Genomic DNA, 24,722 nt, shown 5'->3' with positions numbered 1-24,722 from the left:
GTACACAGCAGCAGCACACCGACGTGTATGGGAACAACGTTCTCCTTAAAACAAAGCACACAAGGTAAAACACATCACATCTCAGTCCCATCCATGAGCAGGGGTTATGTTATAATTTATCCCTCTTTCTTCTAGACCTACAAAATGAAAATACCCTTTGTACTATGAGGGTGGTGAGGCACTAGCACAGGTTGCCCAAGGGAGGTGGTGGTGCTCCATGCCTGGAGGTCAGGCTGGAGGGGCTGTGAGCTGCTGATGGAGCTGTAGGTGTCCCTGTTCAATGCAGAGGAATTGGGATAGACGGCCTTTGGGGGCTGCCTCCAACTCAATTCTATGATTCCATTCTATGAGAAGATAAAATAATACAATATTGCTCACATATCTGAGAGGTGTTATACCCCATGCGTGGTGTCTGCTAAGATACACCTGCATCAAATGACTGTGACTGTCCAGACTGACCACGGGGTGTTGGTTGGAGGGTACAGCCCCGAAGTGCTCCTTTCTCCCTGCTACAAATCACACAGCACTTTGCCTCCAGGCCCCGAGCAGTCTGGCTGCTGCCTCCCCACCAAACCATCACCCAGTGAGTGCTGAGGTTTGATGCTTCTCCAGCACCGAGCTGAATGCCAGCAGTTTGCATCTGTGCAGATCTCTAACCGGAGCATACAAAAGCAAGCCTCCTCTCCCTTGATATTTGTAGCCAAAATGCAGTCGGTTGTTCTAAACTGTTATGTTTTGTTTTTCCTTTTAATAAAAAAGCAGAGGGGCTCCTGTGATCTTTTCATCTGTTTTCCTCATAGCATGGCTTGTAAGACTTTGCTTAATTAATTCCTGCTTGAACTGGGGTATGTCTTTTAGACCAACATCTGCTCCTGATTACTGTGCTATGCGTGTTCTGATCCCTTCTCTTAAGGCCAGCTGTTGATCAAATGCAGTGACCTGTACTTAGAAGCTCTTGGTTCAGAGACTGATCAGCAAGTCTCACACCTCGGGCAGAGGCAGCATTGTACAAGGTTGAAAAGACCTCCAAGATAACTGAATAACACTAACTTAAACTCAACAGTTGTTACTCCAGAGCTTGATTCCTGTGAGCCCTTCTGTATCCATAGCACAGTAGATCCTAAAGACACGCCTTTAGATGTGGGTACCACACTTGCTGTGGCAGTAATGGTAACAATAAATACCTGTACTTACTGATCTGTGGAACTGCATCTCAAATGGAGTCACCGCTTCCAGTGGAAGGAATCACTGGAAGGAACGTGATTTCCTCCCTCGTGGTTTGTTTCAGCCTGCACTGAGCCACTCTCATCACAGATTATAAAGGATTGAGGGTCCAAGAGTTATAGGGCTGAGGGTGCAGGTGCTGTGTTTGTTCATTACACTTTTACTGGCAGTATCCTTCCTCTCTACATCCTGCATCAGGCAGGGAAATATTTCCGTGTCAGCCCGCGGTCACCGAGCTGGTGCTCTCCATTTATACCCCACAGGCAGTCAGTAAATACAGCACGATTTAATCAGTTCAGGATTAGGGCCGAGCCGCTGCCTGTGCTGGGACCGGGTCACCTCAGCTCTGTGGAGCTCCCACAGTGCACAGGGTCCCCTCAGCGCTGCGTTGCATTGGCCACGCTTTCCTCACGCTAAATGAAAGCGTGTCTCAGCCTCTGAAACAGCCATCCCTGTGCTCATCCATTTGAGAACACTCTGTGAACCCTCGGATACACACGGTGCTGTCAGCTCGGGAACTGCCCGCCCTGACGCACCGCCCCGCTCTGAGGCCCGGCCCGCTCCGCACTACAGCTCCCGTCACACCCGGGGGCGTTGCGCAGGCGCGGTGCGGTGCGGTGCTGGGAGGTGGCTGTGGGAGCTCAGTCGCTGCCGCCCGCCCGGGTGAGTGGGGAGCGGCCGGGAGCGGGACGGAGCCGGGGGTGGGTTGTGCTGACCGGGCAGCGCCGGCGAAGGGGACGCGGGGCGGGAAGGGAGAGGAGCGAGCGGAGCGCTCAGTGCGCGGCCCGGGAGCGGGAGCGGCCGCTGCAGCAGCTCCGCCGCCCGTGGAGGGAGGGAGTGAAGGAGGGGGCCGGGTGGGTCGGTGCTCGGGCCCCGCTGCCCTTTGCGGCCCCGACCGCCGCTCCGTTCGTCCCTCCCGCGGTGCCCGCAGCCTGCACCGCTCCCAGCCGCACCCACCCGCTCCCTGTCGCTCCCCGGCCCGGCTGGGCGGCTCCCGCCGCTCCTCTCGGCCGGGCGGCCCCGGGGTGGCTGTACGGGGACCTGGGGGGGCCGCGCCGTGGGCTGCCCCGCTCGGCCGTGCGGGCCTTGAGCTGCGGCTGTGGGAGCTGTGCATGCGTCTGGCCGCGTCTGTCAACTCGCTGTGTGTTCTGTGCAGCTCACAAAGCGTTAGTGGCACTCGGTGAGGAAGGACGCTTTTCCGGTGGCTGACAGGGGTTACTCGGTGTGGATCTGACATGAGAGTCTTCCGGCAGCGAGCACCGTGCTGCTGGGGCTTTAAAGCATTACATATGATAGACGAGCACAGAAACGTGACATCTGATGCTCGAGGTGAAAGGCGACAGGAAAACAAGCAATGTAACGTGAATATGTGAATGCCTTCTGCTGTTAAGCTGTAGGCTCGTATGTTTTGCAAGTTTTGCAAGACTTCAGACAGCTTGTATAGCTGATTTGTTTCCCTTTAATTGAAGGGTCTGTAGAAGTTTCTCTGAGATGGAGTGCTGTGAATCAGTGCCTCTGAAGAGGTGAAGAGAGTCCAGGGGTTGCCTGAAAAGCTGAGGTCAAAGGCTCCTGCAGCAGCAGTGCTGCACTGTGAGCAGGGATTGCCTGGGGCTGTGATTTCTGCTGGAGGAATGTCCACCTGATAGGTGATAATGGGGCGTTTGGCCAGTATGTGGCACGTAGCAGGCCTCCTTGGGATGCTTCTGAGGTGTTCATCCCTCTGTTCTCCTGTCCGTGCCCTGTGTTTGGTTCTGATCACAGCACCTGCCTTGCAGGTGTTGGATGATCAGGTCTGGCAGTGTTCTGCAGGTGGGTGCGCTGCCAAGGCATCACCTCTGCTCTGTGCTGAGCTGCTGGGCAGACACTCCTAGTCTCCAGCTGCCACTATTGGTATCCCATAGGCCAATAAGGGCATGGATCTGCTGCCAAGTAGTAGGTGACAGGTTTTCCCAAGGTGTGCAGGAGTAGATTGCATTGAGCAGCACCAGCTGGTGACCTTGCTGTTGCTGCAGGCCCCTGTTAGCAAGATCACTGCCTTAATATCACACAGCTGTGGAACTGGACAGGAATGCAGATCATAATCACGAGTCTTGTGTGCATCCCGGGTGCCCTCTGATATGGAACAGGACTGAGCGGGAATGCAGATGTTCTCCCATCTCCTTTGCTATGGAAATGTCTATCCCTCATTGTGCTTTCAGTTATTCAGTGCTGCTCTCTGCTCACCTCTGTCCCCGTGTGGCTGTATTGACATGAGTGAACTTGTGAGGGCTCTGTTTGCTCCATATAGAACTAAGCAGATAATTTGTGTGAGCAGAATGAAGCCTCAGGCTTGTTTATGTAGGAAAATAGCCCAGAACAGCTCTTCCTCGCTTCCTGGAGACACATCTGCAGGCGCAGGAGAGATGCCACCTGCTGGCTCCGTGTCACCCAGCCAGGGGATGTCAGCTGCAGTGCCAGGTCCATCTGCCCTGTGCGAGGTGGGCACAGAGGGCTGGGGGGTATCTGAGAGCCTTCTGGTGTGGTGCTGCCTGGCCACAGTGTCCTCAGGTGCTGCGAGATGTCCCAGGGAGCTTGTGGGAGTATTCAGTTAGTTAAAGTCATTTTTCCTCTTGGTTTGGTGCATGAAGTTACCTCAAGAGCAAAGCATGTTCATCAACAGTTAATATGTAGCTTTGCCACAGTTACAGTTACTCATGTTGGGGTCGCAAGAAATGATGTCCTTGCATATAACAAAAGTTTGCAAAGAAAACTGGGGAGTGACTGGTTTTAAACTTGTTCATTTGTTTTTAATGTGCATTTAGATAGAACAGAAATATCTTAGTTGTAGATGAAGTGTATGGAAGTTGCTTGACAGCCCTTCAAGGGATGAGTCTGGTAGTTATAAAACAGCCTGCAATAAGGTAATTGCTCTCTTCTCACTTCCTCAGTTGTTCATTGATTCATCAGAATATCTTCCTTTCTAATATATCTTCTCTAATAGCAAGTTAAAACTTGTTTGATTGTAAGAGATGGTAGTTTCCACTACCTCAGATGTTTCTTATGTGACTCTTAAGTTGCTGCAATGAAGCGCTTACTCTCCATGATTGTTATATACGTGATAAAAAGATTCTCAGCAGCACTGTTACCGTGAATAATGGGAAGCAAGTGAGAAAACCAGATGTGTTTGGTGGGAGGTGGAGGGGATGGTTTGATCTGCTGATGACTTTGGCTGCCCTTCATGTCCTTTTTAGGCAATGAGAATTCCTGGCACCATTCTTTAAAACCTGATTTTTAGCACGTTATACATACGTATGGCTGATACTTTGATAGATATTAGGAAACGTGTCCAAAACGCCTCGAATTTGCTGGGTCACAGGTGGTTCTCTTCTTGCTAAGGAGAGTCTCTGTTACAAATTAATGTGGTTTTTTTGCTATAATGCTTTTTTTCCCCTCTTTGTGTGTGTGTGTGTGTGTGTGTGTGTGAGCATTCCAGGATTTGAAGTGGACACTTTAATTATGCTGTAGAGGCAGGTGAAGCTATGGGTTATGACCGGGGCATTAATGATGAGTCATTTTCTAATATGAAAGATGTAAATCCAGTAAATAGAAGGTAATTAATTCAGAGTGACAGCATTTTACAGCTATTTATAGAGCGGAAACACAGCCTGCCTGGATGTAATGTATGGTTGTGCTGTGCTACCCTCGGTCACAGTAAGGGGAGCATTACCGTGCAGCATGCTAACTACTCTGCTCCTTGTAATTACCAGTTAAATTGACACCTTTTAATATTTGGATGCAAATGGCCATGCAGAAACGTGGTAAATGGCAGCACATTGATTTAGGGCTCGGGCTGTGCAGCCTGGTCACAAACAATGCTGTGTAAGCGGCTGCAGGAAATGTTTTTCTCTTATGATAGTGTTTAGTGTTTTAAATTGTGCAGAAGAGGAAAACATTAAGGCTGTAGGAATGAGAAGTTTGCATGCAGATTGTATGGCATGTGCTGCAGCTGCAGTGTAGTTGTTCTTCGGCTGGCGTGCAGCTCCAGAAGCAAATACTGTAGGGCTATAGGACGTGGTGCAGCAGCCAGCAGAGATGCTTCTCTGGTTACTTATGGAACACTACTTTGAAAAGTGTAGGTAATTAGCTGTAAATGTGGTCCTCGCTGGGTTGCAGATGTTGGTGGCAACTGGAAATTTACCACTCCTGCTAAAGCCAGATAGACTTTACAGGTGGAACAGCCCGACGGCCTGGCTGAACCTTCACATGGCTGAACCTTCACGTGCTCAGCTCTGTTCAGTGTCTCTGAATTAAAATATCCCAATGGCTGTGTCACTGCCAGCATTCAGAGAGAGACCTTTCTGGGGGTAAACAAGTGAGGAGAAGGAATCCCGTAAGCCCAGTTCGTTGGTATAACATGACTATGCAGCCTTTTTACTTAAGAGGTAATAACTTTGTTCATCTGCTTTTGAAGTACAGGGTAAGCCCGGGTTAGAATTCACGTAGTTACTATATGTGATGTGATCATCCAAACTGGAACTTGGGCTCCATAGAACAAACAGCATTTGCTATTTCCAATAGTAATATTAGTGAGCAATTACGCAGCCCGTTATGTCCTTTTGGTACTGCTGTTTCATAGACATCGTGTTCCCTAAGCTTTGCATCAAGGTGCTTTAATTTTCATCTGACAGAACAGAACGATACTTCAATTGCAGTGATATTATTAATAAACATCCTCTGCTTCCCTTGTAAGTAATGGGTGAGGATATGAGTCACTAATAACCAAGTCTTGTTTGTATTGACGTACTCCTTTACTGGCCTTGAACAGCAGCAGCAATTATAAAACAGCTGCTCTTTTGACTGAGTATCTGTAAAAACTGGTGGCATTAAGCTGGGCTTATAAATTGGGGTATAACTGTTGTCTCCTTCCCACCCCATGTCCTGCCCTGCTCTGTGGGAAATACAGCTTTGGAGTTCTCAAGAGAATTAGGTATGGCTGTGAATCTTAAAATATGCTCAGCTTGCTTCTGTGTTGTTGTTTTAGCTGTTGATGTGATGGGAAAAGTGGGCTTTGCAGGGTGGGATTCTGCTCAGGGAAGAAGCAAGACTTCTGAGTGCTCTGTGTCTTTCATAGACCAGCAGATCAGTATGAATAAGGGATTAACAACTTACCTTTCAGAAATGCATTTAGAAGCTGAATATGCTTTTTAATTGGGATATTTACATTAATTATGGCTATTTTTTTCATAATCCTTTTTTTCCCCCCTCCTTTTATAGGTCTGGTTAAGAATAAGAGTTGGGTTCTGAAGCATTTGAGCAACTTGCTACTGCCTGAGTCATGACGCTCCCATTTCGAAAAGACTTGGACAAGTACAAAGACCTTGACGAGGATGACATTCTTGGCAAATTATCAGAAGAAGAACTGAAACAGCTGGAAACAGTTTTGGATGATCTCGACCCTGAGGTAGGTATTAGCACAGAGAAGTTATTTCTTTGCATTAGTTCATAAATTAGTGTGCAATAACTTGAGACTTTCTGTTACTTCAACTCAGCTTGTAGTTAGTATTGTCTTGGATGGAATTTTTTCCTAGTCTGCTAGCAGTCTTATTTACGGATACATATGTGTATATAATGTCTCAACAGGGTTGTTTCCTGTTTGCTATGTGAACACAACCACAGTAAAGGAAAATAAAATAGGGGTTTGTCAGGAGGAGCTGTGTGGGATTTATTTATACAGGAAAAGTTGCTCTTAAGTGATCTTCTTGAAAGAATTTACTTAGAAAGACCTGTTCAACTTTCCTGTTTCCGGTGTTGGATGGTAAACAGCCCTTTGCATCCATTTCTGTTTTGTTACTTCTACTGTTGGATGGGAGAGAGAAGGCACTAAACTCTTCCAAAGGAGGATTCCTCATCCTGTATCTAGCAGCCTATTGCTATTCTTGTACCTTGCTGACTTTGCAAAGAGGAGGCAAAACATTTCTCAACAGCTGGACAGTTGTCAGTGTGGGATGTATAAGAATATTTTAGCCTTCTGGCTGAGTGACGTCTTATACAGATTCTGCAGGAAGTGTCTGAATCCAAGACCAGTGTTTTCAGCACCTGATTCTCTCTGTTCTTGTTTATTTAGCACCAGGTTTAACTTTCAACTTGATCTTCAGGGGTTGCTTAAGAATTTTGTGATTACTCATTTTGTTGTACAGCAAATTATTCCTGATATTCTGGTTTGCTTTGGTTTTTAGATATTTTAATAGTGGAGAACTGGCAGATGGGATTGACTGTCTTCTTATGAGTCTGAATTTCTGTTTGCACATCTTTTTTTTTCTTTAGCTGAAGTATGTTGATGTAGCAAGAATAAAAAAAGCAAAACCATGGGAAAAAACAGCAACTTGAATCAGGTAGTAAAAATACTTGGTGCTGTTAATAGAGAGCAGCATGGACAGTTGTCTTAAGCACAGGGAAATTAGCGGTGGAGGAAGAAGGCTGCTTACTGACTGTCTAGAACTGTAAATAGCAGAAGTTTATTTGTTCTTCAATTAAACAGTGCCCATTCTAGAGAAGAAGCACTAAATAACCAGCAAGCCTCGTACTGGGTTCTGTTGTATGTAAGGATGTTGAGTTTGAACTTTGAGGAAAGGGAGGGGGAAGAAGGAGAGGAATCTGAACAGGTTCACTCAGACTTTTTAAGCTGTATTTATTTGCTCCATTTTGTTTTGCAGAATGCGCTTCTGCCTGCAGGCTTCCGACAGAAGGACCAGACTGCTAAAAAGGCCTCGGGTCCTTTTGACAGGGAACGTCTCCTTGCGTATTTGGAGAAGCAAGCTCTTGAGTACAAAGACAGGGAAGACTACGTGCCTTTTACAAAAGAAAAGAAAGGTAACAACACCATTGGCTGTGTAGGTAGTTAGGAAATTTGTGAAGTGGGCCAGCCTGAGCTACTCTATACCAAAGTTTAGCAAAGCAATGGCAGCTTGACTGCTTTGTAGTCCATGGAGTGCCTTTGTGCAGAGGCAGGGAGTTTCCTGTTCCAACCTCATGTGGCACTGGGCTGGTGTGCTGTGTGTGTAGTGCAGGAAAAAAAATACAACTCAAAAGATTTTACCAAAGGTTGTCAAGTTCCGATGGGGATGACGTTTTCCAAATAAGAGCTACCCCTGGGTTTGTATCAATAGTAACAAATACTGTTGTGCCTCTAGCTTACGCCTCATGGTTCTGAGTACAGACAGTGATATTTGTAATACTGGACTGAATTTGAAACACAGCAGTAGAATGATGCGTCATGGTAGATACCCAGTAATGTCTGGCATTATTAACCTACAGCATTTTTGAGCAAGTGGTGTAAGCAATCATGTTGTTTTTCTGGTATTGTTAGTGAAAGATTTTAATAAGACTGCATAGTTATTATTAGTTAAGTATACACTTAACATTGCAAGAAGCCTTGAAATCTGGCAGTGGCTTATGATGTAAAAGCTGTGGAAACACAGACCTGATGGAATAGGTGCATCATTAAAGCCTGGGATTCTAAATCTTCTGGTCTCTAGGATTCTCACTGGCTCAAAATGGAATTCACTTTCAGGAGAAAAGAAAAAAGAATGCACACTTAAATAATCTATTCTTACAACATTTATGTTTTCACAAGATGTGTTCCCAAACTTACTGTGCCTTACTGAGTATCACTGATTGGGACAGGAGCTCCCAGTCCTGCACTGGCCCCACATGCAAAGCAGGAGGCTTTTAGCTCTCACCAGTGTTTGTGTGCTACTCCTGAGTCCTAGCTTATCTGAACCCTCCCCACACCATGGCAGGTCTGTTGCAGTAAGAACTGACAAAGCTGCCTGATAAACTGTGTTCTGACTGCTCAAGGTGAATAAGCTCCTCTCTTAAGAACTGTTCCTCCTTTCTTAAGGGTTTGCTACCAAGCCCTGTAGTTCTGCAGAGATTTGTTGTGAATCGTTGCTTATTTGAGACTTGAGTCCTCATTCATTATTGAATTTGTATACATGACTGTAATCATGCAGTAGATCCAGTGATGTTTTTTTTTGTGGGGGTATTTGCATTTTCTCTGTCTGTGCAGATAGCTGTAGCTATTGTTCAACATTAGTCTCTTTCCTGAAGGATTACAGAGATTGTCAGTTTATAACATGCACAAGGGTGGTGATGCACTGGAACAGGTTGCCCAAGGAGGCTGTGGATGCCCCATCCCTGCAGGCATTCAAGGCCAGGCTGGATGTGGCTCTGGGCAGCCTGGTCTGGTGGTTGGCAACCCTGCACATGGCAGGGGGTTGGAACTGGATGATCATTGTGGTCCTTTTCAACCCAGGCCATTCTATGGTTCTGTTGTCTAGCTTAACACTTTTCTGGGGCTCTTAGTTGCTGATGGAAGAGTTTTCTGACTGCATCTATGCAAGTACCCAAGTAAAGGATGATGCTGGGTAGCACTGGGTGCAGATGGCAGAGGAAAGTACCTGCCATTTTGGTCCTCCCTGTGCTGCTGCCTCCATGGGCAGTATCTAGGCTCCTGTGTTTCCATCCCAGCCAGCTTCTTGCCTGACAGACCTGCTGGTGTGTTCTGGAGACAGCACAGTGGTCTGATGGGAGAGTCCAAGTATGTGGCGTTGCCTCTGGTGTTTGGCAATCCCTTTCAGCTCCTTCAGGACTAAGGTTGGCCAGAGAGAATTTCATCTAATGAGCACTTTGTTGTTTTGCACATATGTTTCTTTTCCCATCAAGATGTACTAGTGCTTCGTTCCACTTTGTGGTTCTGTAAAGCCTGCTTATATATATATGCACACAGCAGAGCTACTTGTTTTGGTTGATAAAATCTGTGAGAACTGCGTAGGAAAATAGAAGGGTCCGACTGTAACACATCTTGGTTAAGACAACTCAAATGTCACTTCCTTTATGTAATAAAGTATTACTAAACATCAGGCTGGGTGTTGCAATATGGCATGCAAATTTAGTTAATAAAATTTCCCATATCTTTTGAAGAGGATTTACTATAGTAACTTCCTACTTTTTTTTAATACCATGAAGGAAGAAAATGACATTGAAAATGAAATGTCGCTTGCTTTCATCCAAACAGAAATAATGTGAATATAGGTGGAAATTCACGCCCCTGTTAAATGAGAGGGAAGAAGGCTGGCTGCATTGCAGGGTTGCTGAGGGATAATCTTTTCTGCCCTTGAAAATTCTGCAGTTTGGTTTTGACTTGTTGCAGCGTTCATGTCAGGTTTGTGCAAAAATGGCAATCCTATATCACTTAATCCATTAAATCAGGAGCTCGTGATCTCTCATCAAGGTGTGAAAGGCAGGAGAGTAAGGATTAAGGGTAAGGACTCTGTGCGGATAAAAAACCTAAAAACTAACAACCATCCTTATGTAATTTTCTGTAATGTTAAGAGGAGGGAAAAAAGGGCTGGCTCCTTACTATTCTGTTTGACTAGATAAGTGCAGCTGGCAAGTTATGGAATGATGTGGGTGGAACATTTTGCTTGGTTATGCTGCTAATTCAGAAGAAAACTGTCAACCCTAAGCTTCAGACTGAAAGGATCTCAGGAGAGAGAGGGATCAGAATTGTAGCTACTTTCTCGGTGCCATTTTTGTGAGGCAGGGTTGGCTATCGTATTTGTGTATGTCTGGCTGCTCTCGCTGGTCTAATGTGGTCTAATTACCCCTTCCATGGAGTAAGAAAGGAGGAATCTATCCTTCTCTGCTTCTCTGTCAGTAGAACCAGTGTCTATCTCGGTGACTGCCTGCAGGTTTATCCGAGCAGCTCAGCCTGGGTTGTTACCACCCCTGGTGACCTTGTTTCCCTACTTCCCTCTTCCAGTCGACCTACTTCGTTTTAAGTTAACATATTATTAAAACAATGTTCATCTTTTTAACTGCTAGGCAATGTGAGTTCTCCAGATTTTAACTGTTTTTTTGCTGTGTTGTGAGATGTGGAAGATGTAAAATCACATAAAGTGCCCTGTTATAGTGAGATGAATAGTGCTGAATGAATGTGATGCTTAACAATCCCTAAATTGTTATATTTTATTTTTCCAGTTCCTGGCCTGGTTTCAAGAAGCATCCTTTAAAACATACTTTGTTTTTAAACAAGATGTAATGACTTCAGTCACATTCCATTCCAATTAAGTGTTGAACCATACAGTGAACTATTGTTGCCTGACGAATAATTCAGGCAAGAGATTCATGAAACCAATGGGGTAATAATTTAAACAGAACTGGCTTTGTCTCGGTATGTGGCCATGAGCATGCCATGCCAGAAGGATTTCCCAAGGCACAGTGCAGTGAGCAGGATGCCCCATCCCAACAGAGGAGGGGGGCTTCAGCTCTGGGCACTGGTGCCCTGCCCACGCTCCTCACTCAGCTCAACCAGGTTCCATGCTTCTATGAACAGCAAAATGTGACAATTATTGCAACTGATACAAAGCAGAAGTGTACCTGACATTTGTGATGTACTTTCAGCTGTGCAGTGTAAGGCATTAGCAAAGTACTAAATAAATCAAGGTTTCTACTTCTAGACTTTGCCCTCATCTCGTTGTACTTATCCAGCTTTCTCTCAGTGTTCCCTTCAGGCTGTGTTTCTTCTGCTTTTTGTGTGACTTCTGCTTTTTTTTATTCTGCTCTATTGCCCAGAATGTATTGTTAGGTTGACATAGGTGTGAGCTATTTTGGTGCTGACCTGCCTGGCTGGTTTGTGCTGTGCTCGGTCACTATTTGAATTTAGGATGCTGCTTCCCCTGTTTGCCTTTCAATCACTGGTCTTTAAAGGAAATGTGTTACATGTTGTGAAATGAAGTTAATATCTTGTATGAGCTTTGAAGAAACAACTTGTCCAATTGATGTTCACCATACGAGAGCCCTGGAACAAAATAGCATGTGATATACCAGTCTTAATGTACAACAGTGTTGTAATTCACAGCCACGTGTTCTGTAGACAAATAATGGATAACAGTGCAATTTCCTCAGTAAGACACTGAGGAAAACAACTTTTCTAAGCTGAATTTCAAGAAGATTAATGTTTACATATACTCGTAAGCAAGTTGATAAGCATGAGCCTGTTGTGTGGTAACACCTGGTGATTGAGTTGTGGATCAAAACAACCTCTGTTCCTCTGAATTTTTAGTGAATGAAAGGTATATTGGATATGTTAGATGTTGTGCGCCCTTCTTCATGAAGTCACCGAGGACAGGAGGTTGCCCTCAGGTGACATCTGGTTCTTCTTCCTCGTCAGGGAGCTGCAAAACTGATGTGGAGCTTTGTTCTGGCCTCCTGCTCATGGTCACTGGGTGCCTCCTGGGCTGTGGGGGAATGGTGCTGGCAGTGCTGAGTCCATGGCTGCGCTGAGGACTCCTGAACACTCTGCAAGGCCTTCCATGCCATGTTGGGTACTGCAAGCAGTGTCTTGTGTGCTTCAACACACATCATTCAGCTCTCCTGCCTTTAGTGGGTTATGCTGCTTGGTAACTTGGAACTGTGAGTTCATTCTGCTGCAAAGAAAGGCTGTGACTTAATCCCAAGATGGAGATAATTTAAGATGTTAGCCAAAGCCATGAAACACCTGAATATATAATTATTACAGAGCTCATATGGACATGTCTGAAACTTGCCGTTTTGTGCTGTAGTGTTTAATCTTTGCAGCGTCCTTGTTGGCTGAAGAGCAAGGAGGACGCCATGTTTCTTTGTGCTATTTGGAAATGTTCCACCTAAAAGCCAAGGAAGCTGCTCATTGTATAGACTGTGCAGATGTGTATTATAAAACCAAGCAAAACAAAAAGAAAAGGGGGGAGGAGGAGATGGGGGGAGGAGATCTCCGAAGTGCCTTGGCAGCAGGCTTTGAGTTACATCATGGTCCCCAGAGGTGGGGAGGTGTTTTTTTGAAGCATTTGCTGATTGCTGGAAGCAGGGAAGGACTTGCTCTCATGTACATGCTGTGAATCTCTGAACTCTGGGCTTAGGCGAGTGAATGAGAGATTGTATACACAAGGGTGTGACCTGGTTTATAACAAAAACTGCTCCTGACCCAGTTCATGTGCCTGGAGTTGGCTGTAATTTGTACTTCTGGAAGGGAGCGGCTTTTAACATTTTGGCTTTAAGAGAAACTTTTTCTCTTTTTTTATCTTCTTTTTTTAAGCTTGTCCCAAGAGCTGGACAAGTATGGGTAAATTTAGTCTCATTTTTTCAGGATGCAAATGCTTGGAATCTGAAGGTCCTAACCTGTGAACTGAAGAATTACTTAAGATAACATCAGAAGTAGTTCTCTTTTGTTGTGGGCACTGTGTGATGTGCTAGACAGGGGGCTGAGCTAGGTTAAAGTGAAGTTGGTTTTAAAAAGCATAACATTTAGGAAGTTGCTTTTAATTGAGCCCTGGTTGCTTCTCCCCCTGCCCCCTATCTGCTGCACAGCTACTTGTGGTGAGGAATAAGAATCAGTAGCTGAATGGATTTGAGAAGATAAAAAGGATTGTGAAACTTCTCTGGTTTGGACTGTTCAGCAACAGGGCAGAGTGTGAGTGGAACTAAAGCATTAGTACAGGTCTGGGAATAGAAGGCTGTGCTCCTTCCTGGGTTTTTTCCCAAAAGAAATAGAAGGCTCAGTCAAGAGCTGATGTTAAGGTTGGGGGAGATCCCACAGTGCTGCCAAAGCACCCACTCTTTGGATGCTTACGCTGCACTGTAAGACGTGTTGAAAGCAGAAATCTTGAAAACTTGAGAATCTTTAGTTTGATTTTACTGGAAATAATCACAAGAGGCATCGCCAGGATCAGAAAATGTCATTCAGTGCTTTTTGCAAAATCACAGAGTGACTCGGCTTGGAAAAGTGTTCTATAAGATGCTTTCTTACAGTGCTGTGTAGACACTTGTTGCCACAAGTCTGTACCTGGTATTTTTGACAGGCCTTCTTACATAGTGTAATTATCATTTCTCATCTGGAAAGTAAAAGAGAAATTTTAACAGCAGAATTCGTAGGACTGGTCACCTTACAATAGGCAGAATTTCATTCTCATTCTTGTAAGGTTTATTTATTTATTTATTTATTTGTTGAACACATGGAGTTCACAGAAGAAGCCAGCTTAAGAATAGCATGAGATGCACTGATGCTGCAAGTAAAGTGGTGTGAGTGGAGGCTCAGGCATTCAGTCTCACCGTTTCCCTTTCTTCCTTCTCATGCTCTGCCAGCCTCACTTATTTCCTAGTCCATGTGACTGAGGGAAAACAACACAGATGCAGATGATGAAGGACTTTAGGTTGTGTGGTGCTGTTCAGAGCGCTTCAGAGGATGGTGGACACCTTATCACGTGTTATCTCTTTTAAAAATTCCAGTTTAAGCTGAAAATTATTCCTGTCCCAGAAGGTGATACTGATACATTGAAATGGGAGTAGAAGATGCACTGTGTTGGGTGTATCAAAGTAGTCAGATGCATTTATCACTCGTGCCTTAAACTGAAAGATTCCTTTAAAGCATCTTATCACTGGGAGGCATTTAGAAATGCTAAAGTTAGTTTTAGTCCAAACATGTAACAAAATACACTTGTATGTATATGAGGAACAAAATACTCTGCTCCTGGCTCCTGCCCAGCTGGCCTGCTGCTGGGTGGGGGATGAGCTGCAGTGCTCCATGGGAGATGTGGAAATGCCTTATTGTGAGTATGGAAGGGTGGATTCCTGAAGTAACTGAGAAGTCTTGGATTATGGACACCACCTTCCGCCCTTGGGAGCAGTTAAGTGCTGCTGCAAGCTGTGTCCTCAGCTTTGGCTTCTGGTGGCCCAGGCGGGCAGGCTGAACATGCCCAGATGGTGACAGCCAAGGTGGATCATCCTTGTCTTTAATAAGATGCCCTTAAAGCCTCATCTCTGGCTTTCAAGAGCAAATGGAACAGATATCATTCCTTTGTTGCCCACACTATCTTGGGATTTCTAAAATGTTATATGTATCCCTTATGAATAGAAAAGTTTAAAGTAGCTATTAAATGCAAAGTAATATAGAACTTTTCACTTTCTTTACTCTAGGGAAAATATTTATCCCAAAGCAAAAGCCTGCCCAGTCTTATGCGGAAGAAAAAATTGCTCTTGATCCAGAACTGGAGGAAGCCTTGACAAGTGCCACAGACACAGAGCTGTGTGACCTCGCAGGTTAGTGCTGTGCGTTTCTTTATGTTGAAAGTATGACTGGGCTGCTGCATGTTTAGGAAGTAGAGATGTACAATTAATGTTAGAGGGTGTTTGTTGTCTGAAATGTAGTAGAAACTACTATGTAGGTCAAATTAAATGCTAGTCTATTTGCAGCGTATCATCTTTATTGCTTCGTGCTGATATATAGGAACGTTTTGGCTTAAGATTCCCAATTTTAAAATTCAGACTCTTTCATTACATTCCTCAGGCCTGGCTGCTTTTTGTTTAGTGTTCATCGCTGCTTTTTCATACATATGTGTTGATATGTGCTTATATTCCTAAAGCCTCAGTCAAGAATGCTTTGGCTGAACTGTGCGTGCAGCTGTGATGCCTGAACCTGGTGTGGTTGAAACTTTCTGTGGCATGAAAGCTAACTAAAAAGCCTTTTCTACCACGTGAGAAGTTTTTCTACTTCTTTTTGAATTAAGAGATTCAGTGGGTTATTGTAGTGGTGATCTGGTGTTTTATGGACTTGAGTTGTTATTACTTAAAGGAACTCTGCCCCTAAGCTGAATTAGCCAGGGACACTAAAATTGTTCTTTCTTTTTCCCTATTAACAGCTATACTGGGAATGTCCAACTTGATAACAAACAATCAGTTCTGTGATATAGTAGGAACCAGTAATGGGGTTGGCAAAGACAGCTTTTCAAGTAAGTATTTACACAAGTGCAAAATAAATGTGTTATTTGTACTGCAAACCCTTACTGTAGTGTTAACTACTAGTTGAGTTCTGGCAAGAGTGGCATTACTTACTTATGCTTAAATCTATTCCATAGTTAATGGAGAGATATCTCTGGAGAGATGGAAGTGGGCACAGAAGTGCATTTGTGTGCCGTTGCTTTTAGGTTTAATGTGTGTGTTTGTAATTCAAATCCTGTGTGCTTTCTGGAAAAAAGCTCATGATCAAGAAAAGGAGAAGGGCTGTGGGAACACTGGAGGAGGACTGAACTTGATAAAAAATATAGTCAGAAATGATGGTATACTTCTTGGGTGAGGGAGAGATGTGAAGACTGAGGAAGTGATCTTTAAATACAGTAAACATTTGATATATATATCACATGTGTACAGTGAATGTATGCAACTGTTTGATTGCAATTGTATCCCTTACTTTTCAGATATAGTAAAAGGTGAAAAAATGTTACCTGTTTTTGATGAACCACCAAATCCCACAAATGTGGAGGAGACTCTGCAAAGGATTAAAGATAATGATTCCCGTCTTGTTGAAGTTAATCTAAATAACATCAAGGTAATTACCTGAATTATGCAGGAAATAGGCTGCCTTTTTTTTTTTTTTTTTTGGCAGAAGATACTTAAAGCTGTACAGTTCTATGGGTGGATACAATGGGCTTATTGTAAGTATAGAAGCCTTCCTGCAAAATGTTGCAGTGTGCATTAGCTGCATGTTTCTGGTCTGAGATAAAGCAGTAAGCCATCTTGGTATCTTTCACAAAATACATGCTCTAAAAGTCTCAGATTTTCTTACTGTCAAACCAGGTTCCTGTTGCTGCCAAGCTGGTGACAGTTGCAGCAGTTCACCATCATGGAATTAACTACTTTATATCCTTTGTGCTTTGTGAAGCAGTGTGCTCTCAGTTACTGCTAGTGCAAACAAAATGGTGTTTGTACCTAATATTCTTCTGATTCTTGTACAGAAGAGCTGTCAGCAATTATCAGCTCTTAAGAATTGCTTTTCAATGTGACTGAACATTTTTGTGTGTGTATATATGTATATACCTGTAAGAAAAAAAGAACTATAACACAACTGACTTGCTGCAACCAGCTGCTTGTCACTGCGTTTGCACTGTCTCACTGGCAGTTGCTATTTGTTGCTATTAAAAAAATGCATGGTTTAAGAACATTGCACAACAGTGAAGTACTGGCCGGAGTATTTAAAAAGGTAACAGAACAAAACTGCTATTATAATGAGCTGAGAAACTCACTAGTGTAATTAACTGTCTAAAAGTATTCCTTTTACAGTTGGTTGGTACTACTTTGTAAATTGGTGAATTCTGAGGTTATTTTTAGTATAACACAGAGAATAGAATTCTATTGGTTTTGCCAGTTTAGAGCTCTTAAGTGATTTCCTCTGTGTGAGAGATTACTATGGTAGTGATAGTAAGGAGAATGTTCATGTAAGCTCAGTAACATTTCCAAGACAACCAAATATCTTTTAACCCTTCCATTGTGGCATTGGCATTAGTTTAATAAAGGTGACTTTGCCTCATAGAGTTGCCAACTGGCTACTACTGCATCTTGCATGTAGCTCTGCTACACATCTAAGCCTTTACTGTGAGACTGCTGGAGACCAGCAGTGGTTAATAATATGGTGTGTTGTGGTATGAAGAGAATAAGGCAATGGAAGAATTTGGGGTGGAGAGTGGGGGTTAAACTTATGCATCTCAAGAGACTGATATGCTATTTTTATTTCAAGAACATACCAATTCCAACACTGAAAGAATTTGCAAAGGCACTAGAAACCAACACACATGTGAAGAATTTTAGCCTTGCAGCCACCCGAAGTAATGATCCTGTTGCTGTTGTAAGTACTTGTGCAAATGTGCTTCACTGGGATACAAGGGGAAGTTAGGGTGGAAAGATGTCAGTAAGGGATAGAACAGAATTCTCTGTGTGTGTGTGTGTGTATAATTTTCAATATGAAAATGATTAATTTCTTTTACTCTGTATTGTATGTTTACTTTAGCAAAGCTTTGCTGTATCAAATTTGGTAAACAATTACTTGATGACTATACAGCATTGCATCAGATCACGAGATAAACAGGAATTTCATTTTGCTAAGCTCCTTCCTGTTTTGCTTTCTTTCCTAGTGGTTTAATTACTAATGTTCATGCCATGAATTAGGAGCATACTCAAAATTAACTTCAAAGGAAATACAACTGAGGCTATAAATGCTCACTGCATTTTTCAACTAAGCAGAGTTTTGGTTGAAGAGAATAGTAAAATACCCATCTCTCTGGTCTTACTGCTACCACAGATGGGCTCAGTGCATTGGCATTAACAGTATTTAGTTTAACACAATTGAAACCAAAGTCTTTATGTTTGGTCCTGTTTTTCTACTCAGAATCAAAAGTAGTTCCATACTTATTTGCACATAAAGAGGTAAGAAAACAGCACTAACAAATGCGCTGGGACAATCCTTTGCACTTATTTTAGCTTCAGTTGCTCAGTTAACCAAATAAATAAACATTCAAATCCTTTGTTTTGAGTCAATTAAAAGGTTCCTTTTCAGTGGAACAGAAACATTTGTCATACGTAGAGGGTTGACTTTTGGGGTTCAGTACTTTATTGGTTTTACATGTTTTTTGTTCTTGCTTCCTACCAAACCTGTAGACACAAGCATTTTGAGTCAGATCTCCTGTTTACAAATTAACCATGTCTAATTCTCACTTCAGTTGGCTTAACCCCCTTTCTGTGACCTCTACTTAGCAGCTTGCATTACTTATTGCGTGCTGTGAAAGCTTACAAAATGGAATTGGTCCAATATGCTAATTTCAGACAATTTATATTCCGTGTAGCTTTTTAGTTTGTAACAAGAGTAAGACAGGCCTTTTCTTGACTAAGTACTATTAAAAAGAGAATGTAGTTAATTCCTGGTTTGAAAACTCACTTCAGCCTCAAGAAGTGAATACTTGCAAAGTTACACTATGCGTCTGTGAAGGCATTGCTCCTATTGAATGAGTTAGTGATAGTGGCCATTGCTCTATACTGTGAAGCACTGTAGCACAGTTCAAAAGTTTAATGGTACTTTCTTGCATTCAAAGGCTCTTGCAGATATGCTGAGAGTAAACACAAAATTAAAAAGTTTAAACATAGAATCGAACTTCATCACCGGAGTTGGAATTCTGGCGCTGGTTGATGCACTGAAAGACAATGAAACATTGACAGAGATCAAAATTGATAATCAGGTAAGTGAGACTATGGTAGCGTAATTAAAATCAGTGCTTACATGCTGCCTGTCCTTGTTGACTAATTAGTTTTAGGTTTCTTGTGATAATTATTCAAAAACATTTTAAATATCTCATGCCGTATGTGTTTGTCTTTAAGATTTTCACAGGCATTTATTTCAAGAAGCACTTCTGTGCTTCTTTGAGCTTTAAAGTGCAAAAAGATACAATAATGAGCTTGTGCCTTTTAGATTAATAAATACATAGGTACTGGTTGGCTAATATGATGAAGGAATACTGATTGCTTTTTTATGAGGGGTGAATACACCTAAGCTCTGCTGTCTGTGTGTCTTTCATTTAAATAGAGGCAGCAGCTGGGTACTCTTGCAGAAGTAGAAATTGCCAAGATGCTTGAAGAAAACACCAAGATCCTTAAATTTGGATACCATTTCACACAACAGGGACCTCGAGCCAGGGCAGCTGCAGCTATCACAAAAAACAATGACTTGGGTAAGACCTGTCAGTCGAGAGTAACTCTTAAAACTTGTGCCACACACAATCATTTAAAGCTGTTTGTTTTTTCCAGATTTTCCTTTTACATAAGCAGGAGAGAAAAAAAAAAGTCAACCAGTTTCAGATTTCTCCTGTGCTTTCACTCTTATTCTTCTGTTGCTTCTCGACGTTCCCTGTTTATGTTATTGCAAGATGTCCATATTCATGAGTTGAGGATTTTTAGCGTAGTCTAGAGACAGGAAGAACATTCATATTCCAGGTGTGATGTGGCAAGGGAAGAAAAAATTTTGATTATTTGGTTTTATTCAAATAAGACTAATTGCCTTTTTAAAGACTGTATTTAAATTTATTAGTGTGAGATGCCCTCCTCCATGTTAGTATGCCCAGTCTCATTTGGAATGCTTGAGCAGGGAGTGGTGAACTCAGTCATGTGCAGAAGTTGGCACAGTCACCTCTTCCCTTACAGCTCCATTAATGCACTGGTGCCTTCCCTGCCTCTCTTAAGTATACATGGTAGCAGTGCTGTTTTAATTTGCTACATTTAGTTTTGTTTGGAGCTCACATTAGAACACTAATTAAACAAAGCAACAGAAAATTGGTTAACAGTATAGCACGTGAATAAAAATCTAATATAATAGTGTCAAATACTTGAAGGGTTTCAACTATGACAAGCAAAAGGAGGTCAATATATTAAAATAGAACTGCATCTTAAAATTCCATTTCATTAAACTTTGTTGGGTTGGATGCTTTGTGATGTGGTAAGGACACACATCCCTTTGGTGTGAAAATGAGCCAGGCTGGTCAGTAGGAGTAGCAGGAACTCAGGAAGAGATCTAATAACAGAGAATGCTTTTAGGAAGCCAGAGTTTGGTTTCCTGATCTGCTTTCCTTGTAGTAAAGTTTAAAGTGGAGGCAAACATCTCTGAAAGAAAGAGAGGAGTTTTTTTTTTCTTGTCACTCTCTGTGTCTCTGTCCTTTAAGGCTTCTCTTTTGGCTAGTTCTCATTCTGGAGTTTGACTGCTGGAAATCTATATTTCTACTGATATCTTGCCTGTTTTTCCTTGCTTTCTCAGTCTGGAGTATCCAAGTAAAAAATTCTGCAAATACCTTTTCACCTCTCCAGCCCTGAAGCTGCGCAGACAGGTTACTTGGAGTGCCCACTTGGGTGTCAAGCACTGAAAACCGAGATGCTCATTCTTTCAGTTGTCTTTGTACGTGACTTCTTTATATTAAAACAAGAAATGAACTCTGCATCTTTCTCCTTTGTCTGCACTGTGCTGTACTGCTTCCCCTTCCTTCTTAGTCTGAAACTGCGTGCATATTGCCTTTAACTGCATGAGTGGAGAATTAAAGGGCATTCAGGGAATTCTGCATAAAGCCAGAGCAGCATGTGAGCAATTGGTGATTTTATTCATGGATCTTTGTTGCTTTTGCATTTTATGGTAAATGAATATTTGTATTAATAAATGGAATGCTTTAGGCTATTGAACGTAGCATCATGAAAGGTGTTTTAATTTAGTTTTGTTCCTTTGAGTGTGTATAAGTTCAAATGTGTGTAAATCTTATTGGGTGTTTTTGAAAGCCTTACATTGTTTCCTTCAAAGCCAAGTAAACTATGGCAATAAAAACAAAGACTAACTGGTTAAATCTGCTTACTTAAAGTAAAATGAATAATGTTTCCTATATGATTCTCCTAACAAATATTTTAATTTGTTCTTATGGAAATGGTGAATAATATTAAATGTTGATGACTTGAGACTGTACTGCATGAGCCTTTATGCAGCAAAGTAGGGAACTGTACTGCATACCAATGATGCAGAAATATGTAATATAGTAACAACAATAGTTTAAAATACATCTTTTTCTGTTTTTTTACAGTTCGCAAGAGAAGGGTCGAAGGAGACAGCCAGTAGATCTTGTTAGAACTGTGTGAAGATTTCAAGGGTCTTCAAAGCACACTCCTCACGGTGGGCTTTGGCAATCTTGGACTGCATTTACCTGGGTTAGAAGGGAAAAGACTGGAAACCCCATTCCTTTAAAGCAAAGCTATATTAATAATCTGTTGGTATGCATCACGTTTTTCATAACCACACCAATCCGTGTACAGATCCAGTTTGTGATTGTTTTTGTTTGTTTTTTTTTAAAGAACTTTTTATTTTGTATTTTAAGACCTTGGCTGTGCTTTCTACTAAAACTGTAATCGAATTGTATAGCTGTCTGTAGTCAAAGAATGGGACTTTCAAGATCACTGGGCATATAATGACCCAATTGAAATGTTAGATAATCTAGGGGTGCTCATTTACATGAAGGGGTATGTATGTTCTGGAGAACAATGCTGTAGTCATAATGGATTCTTCACACAATAGTTGGACTCATTGTTTAGAGCTGTTCATCCTTGTTCATATGCACTGAAGGGAAATCTTTCACAATTGTCTTATTTGTATTTTTTTTTTTTGTTGTTTTGATTTGTTCTTGATACTGTGATTAAGTGTAAACATCCCTTAAAAACAGGCAAAAATAGACTTTTCTTCCAAGAGATTTGAGGGACTAACTAAAAAAACAACAAAAAAAAGTGGGAGCCTTGAGAAAAAAAAAAGGTAAAATCCCTGCAAATCGGGTTCTTCCTTATTCTGCTCAAGTCCTAAAAGCCTTTTTAAATGTCCCCAAATTGTAACTTGCTCTGTATCTAAACTGGACACTTGTAGACTACCATGTGCTCATTAGCATTTAGTTTATAGCCTTTGTTTAAGAATTTCTATTGACATGCATAACTATTATGGATTTCTCTTGATGTCATGGACAAGCTTTTGTTAAATTTGCCTAATTTAGTACAGGAGAAACAACCTTAATTATAAAAGTCAGTGGGTCCTAGGGTTCTGGCAAATGGAAAATTCTTTTTTACAAGCTATTGCATTAAATTGTTAGTGCTTCATATAAATGTATAACTTTTCATGAAACAATGAAGTAACGCTTTCTTGAAAGGCTTGATGTTTGGAACACTACGACTCACAGAAATTAACCAATGTGTAGTGTCAAATTTGCATAATACAGTACTTATTCAAGCATTTCAAGGTCTGTATCTATGCCAATTGCTAAGGCCGCAAGAATCACTTAAATTTCTGTACATAATCAAAGTACACGTATTTGAAATAATGAAAATCTAGGGGCTTTTTGCTGTGGGTCTTTTGGACTGTACCGTAATGAGCTTATTTTATGTCACGAGACCATAAAGTAAAAAAACATTGTGAAGGACTGCTCAGATATATTTATGAGAATTCAACTGACAACTCTTCATCAAAGGATCGTCATGCAGTGAGCATTTTATATATAGGAGATGTATAGGACTGAAACTTTTTTTGCATCGCGTTGTATGTACTATAAGAATTAACAGAGCAACCCTCTGACACTGTGCCTCTGTTATAATTTTCTGCAAATGATGTCTTGGATTTTAGACAGGCCTTATTCTGCAGATGACTTCCAATTTTACTGCAACTGTACAGCATGTACAGCAAATTCCAAACTATAGTGCCTTCAATGAAGATGTATTTAACTGGTTTTTAACCGAGGAAGAACATATTTTTCCTGTTTCAAAATTGGCCTTTTATTGACTAATTACAAATAAATGTGTGCTCTGAAAAGCTATTGGAATCAATTCTATTAAAACCAAAGACTTTACGGAGTGTAAGTTTGAAGCAACCAAGAATGATCTGACTAGTAGCAATAAAAAAGGCTGCTTCTGATTTTGGCTTCTATGAGTTTTCAAGAGCTTCCTAGATGTTAAGTCTCACATACTATGGGTATATTCACAAGTTAAGTGGTTTTGGTTTTTTTTTGTTCTTTACAGACAGGAATGATGTATAAACATGGCCAAAGCCTGTAATGTTCTCAGTTGCCTAAAGCTGAACTTCTCATTCGCCAGGCACCATAAAAATTTTGTGTCAAAAAATAGTCTATGATGTTTTCCTTCTTTTCATGAACGGCTGCATGCCCATGAAATCTCTTCATGTGTTGTGATTCTGTGACAACTTGTTTTATACTATAAAACAGGATTATGCAGTTACGTCCTACCTGAAGATGAAGTAGAAAAATGAATGGCTGGATTATGGAAATGATAGCCAAAATCGCCTTTTTATTACTTTATAGAATCAAGTTGAGCTGGTTAATACTCCAATCAAAGGTAGAGGCTTCTAATTTCTCTCAGGTGTCCTGTCGTAGGCAATAATAGAGGACCTTTCTTAACTGGTTAACTGCTCTGAATTTGTTTGTCGGCCCTTTCAAGGTAGGTATCTGACAATGGGCATAGAAAACTTCCCCTCAACTGTTGAAAGACATTTGGCATGGAATATGGAACGGTTAAAATGACTGTAACACTTTTGTACCTACAGTATATAACCATTTTGGAATAAATGAAAGAATTCAGTCCGTAGCCAGGAATCATAAACAGTCTTAAGCCAAGCTGAGTGCTGAGATTTAATGGTTTCAAGTGCAGCATACGACTTTGAGTGTAGAAGTGGTATTACTTTGATAACTAGCTACATAAATGCAAGGTCTTTTTCCAAAGGAGGTGGTACTCTCTTCTAGATTCTTTTCCAGGTTTAATGCAGAAGCCAAATAACCATGCATTGTTGATTCCATTGGCTCCACTCGAAGCATGGAAATGTAGACTATATTCCAAAACAATTATCTACATACTGTTGTATTTTAAAGAAATAGCCTCATTCTCTCTACACCTTGTAGGCTATAAACGAGCATGTATTCAATTTAAATTTCCATTGAGGAAATGTGAATTGAGTTTTCTAGCTTATCAGCACTATATGCTGTCAGACTGTAAAGCAGTAAAATTTTTCGAATGATTAAACTGTTGTATCGCTTTGTTTGTTTCTTGAATAGCATTGCGGTATTGTGGGGTGGCGGTGTGTGGAGGTGCAGTTC

The 24,722-nt window shown here is 41.9% G+C and overlaps 1 protein-coding gene across 4 annotated transcripts; it reads left to right on the top strand.

The window, feature by feature from the left end:
- The first annotated feature begins 1,763 nt into the window (after positions 1–1,763).
- On the top strand, positions 1,764–24,648 carry LOC107318689 (tropomodulin-3). 4 transcript variants are annotated; one of them, XR_001557443.1, is made up of 11 exons: positions 1,764–1,887; positions 6,478–6,664; positions 7,917–8,073; positions 15,214–15,336; positions 15,936–16,025; positions 16,491–16,621; positions 17,807–17,914; positions 19,155–19,298; positions 19,643–19,787; positions 20,864–21,001; positions 21,669–24,648. XR_001557443.1 is itself a non-coding variant. In XM_015872817.1 (10 exons), the coding sequence occupies exons 2-10, from the start codon at positions 6,539–6,541 to the stop codon at positions 21,701–21,703; spliced, it is 1,059 nt and encodes a 352-aa protein (XP_015728303.1). In that variant the 5' UTR covers positions 1,764–1,887; positions 6,478–6,538; the 3' UTR covers positions 21,704–24,648. The 4 variants fall into 4 exon arrangements, 1 of the variants encoding a protein (XP_015728303.1); XR_001557444.2 differs by having other exon boundaries at positions 1,846–1,925; XR_001557445.1 differs by lacking the exon at positions 1,764–1,887 and adding an exon at positions 6,170–6,190.
- The last annotated feature ends 74 nt before the right edge of the window (positions 24,649–24,722 follow it).

The sequence above is a fragment of the Coturnix japonica genome, chromosome 10 (genome assembly GCF_001577835.2).
Source record: "Coturnix japonica isolate 7356 chromosome 10, Coturnix japonica 2.1, whole genome shotgun sequence".
Lineage (NCBI taxonomy): Eukaryota > Metazoa > Chordata > Aves > Galliformes > Phasianidae > Coturnix > Coturnix japonica.
This window is presented reverse-complemented; position numbering and strand designations above follow the sequence as displayed.

What these genes read in the sequence shown, in the direction of transcription:
- LOC107318689 (XM_015872817.1), top strand. Translation starts at nt 6,539, where the DNA reads ATGACGCTCCCATTTCGAAAAGACTTGGACAAGTACAAAGACCTTGAC. An exon ending in TGGATGATCTCGACCCTGAG is followed by an intron (nt 6,665 to 7,916) that starts GTAGGTATTAGC and finishes TTTGTTTTGCAG; the next exon opens with AATGCGCTTCTGCCTGCAGG. An exon ending in AGATCAAAATTGATAATCAG is followed by an intron (nt 19,299 to 19,642) that starts GTAAGTGAGACT and finishes TCATTTAAATAG; the next exon opens with AGGCAGCAGCTGGGTACTCT.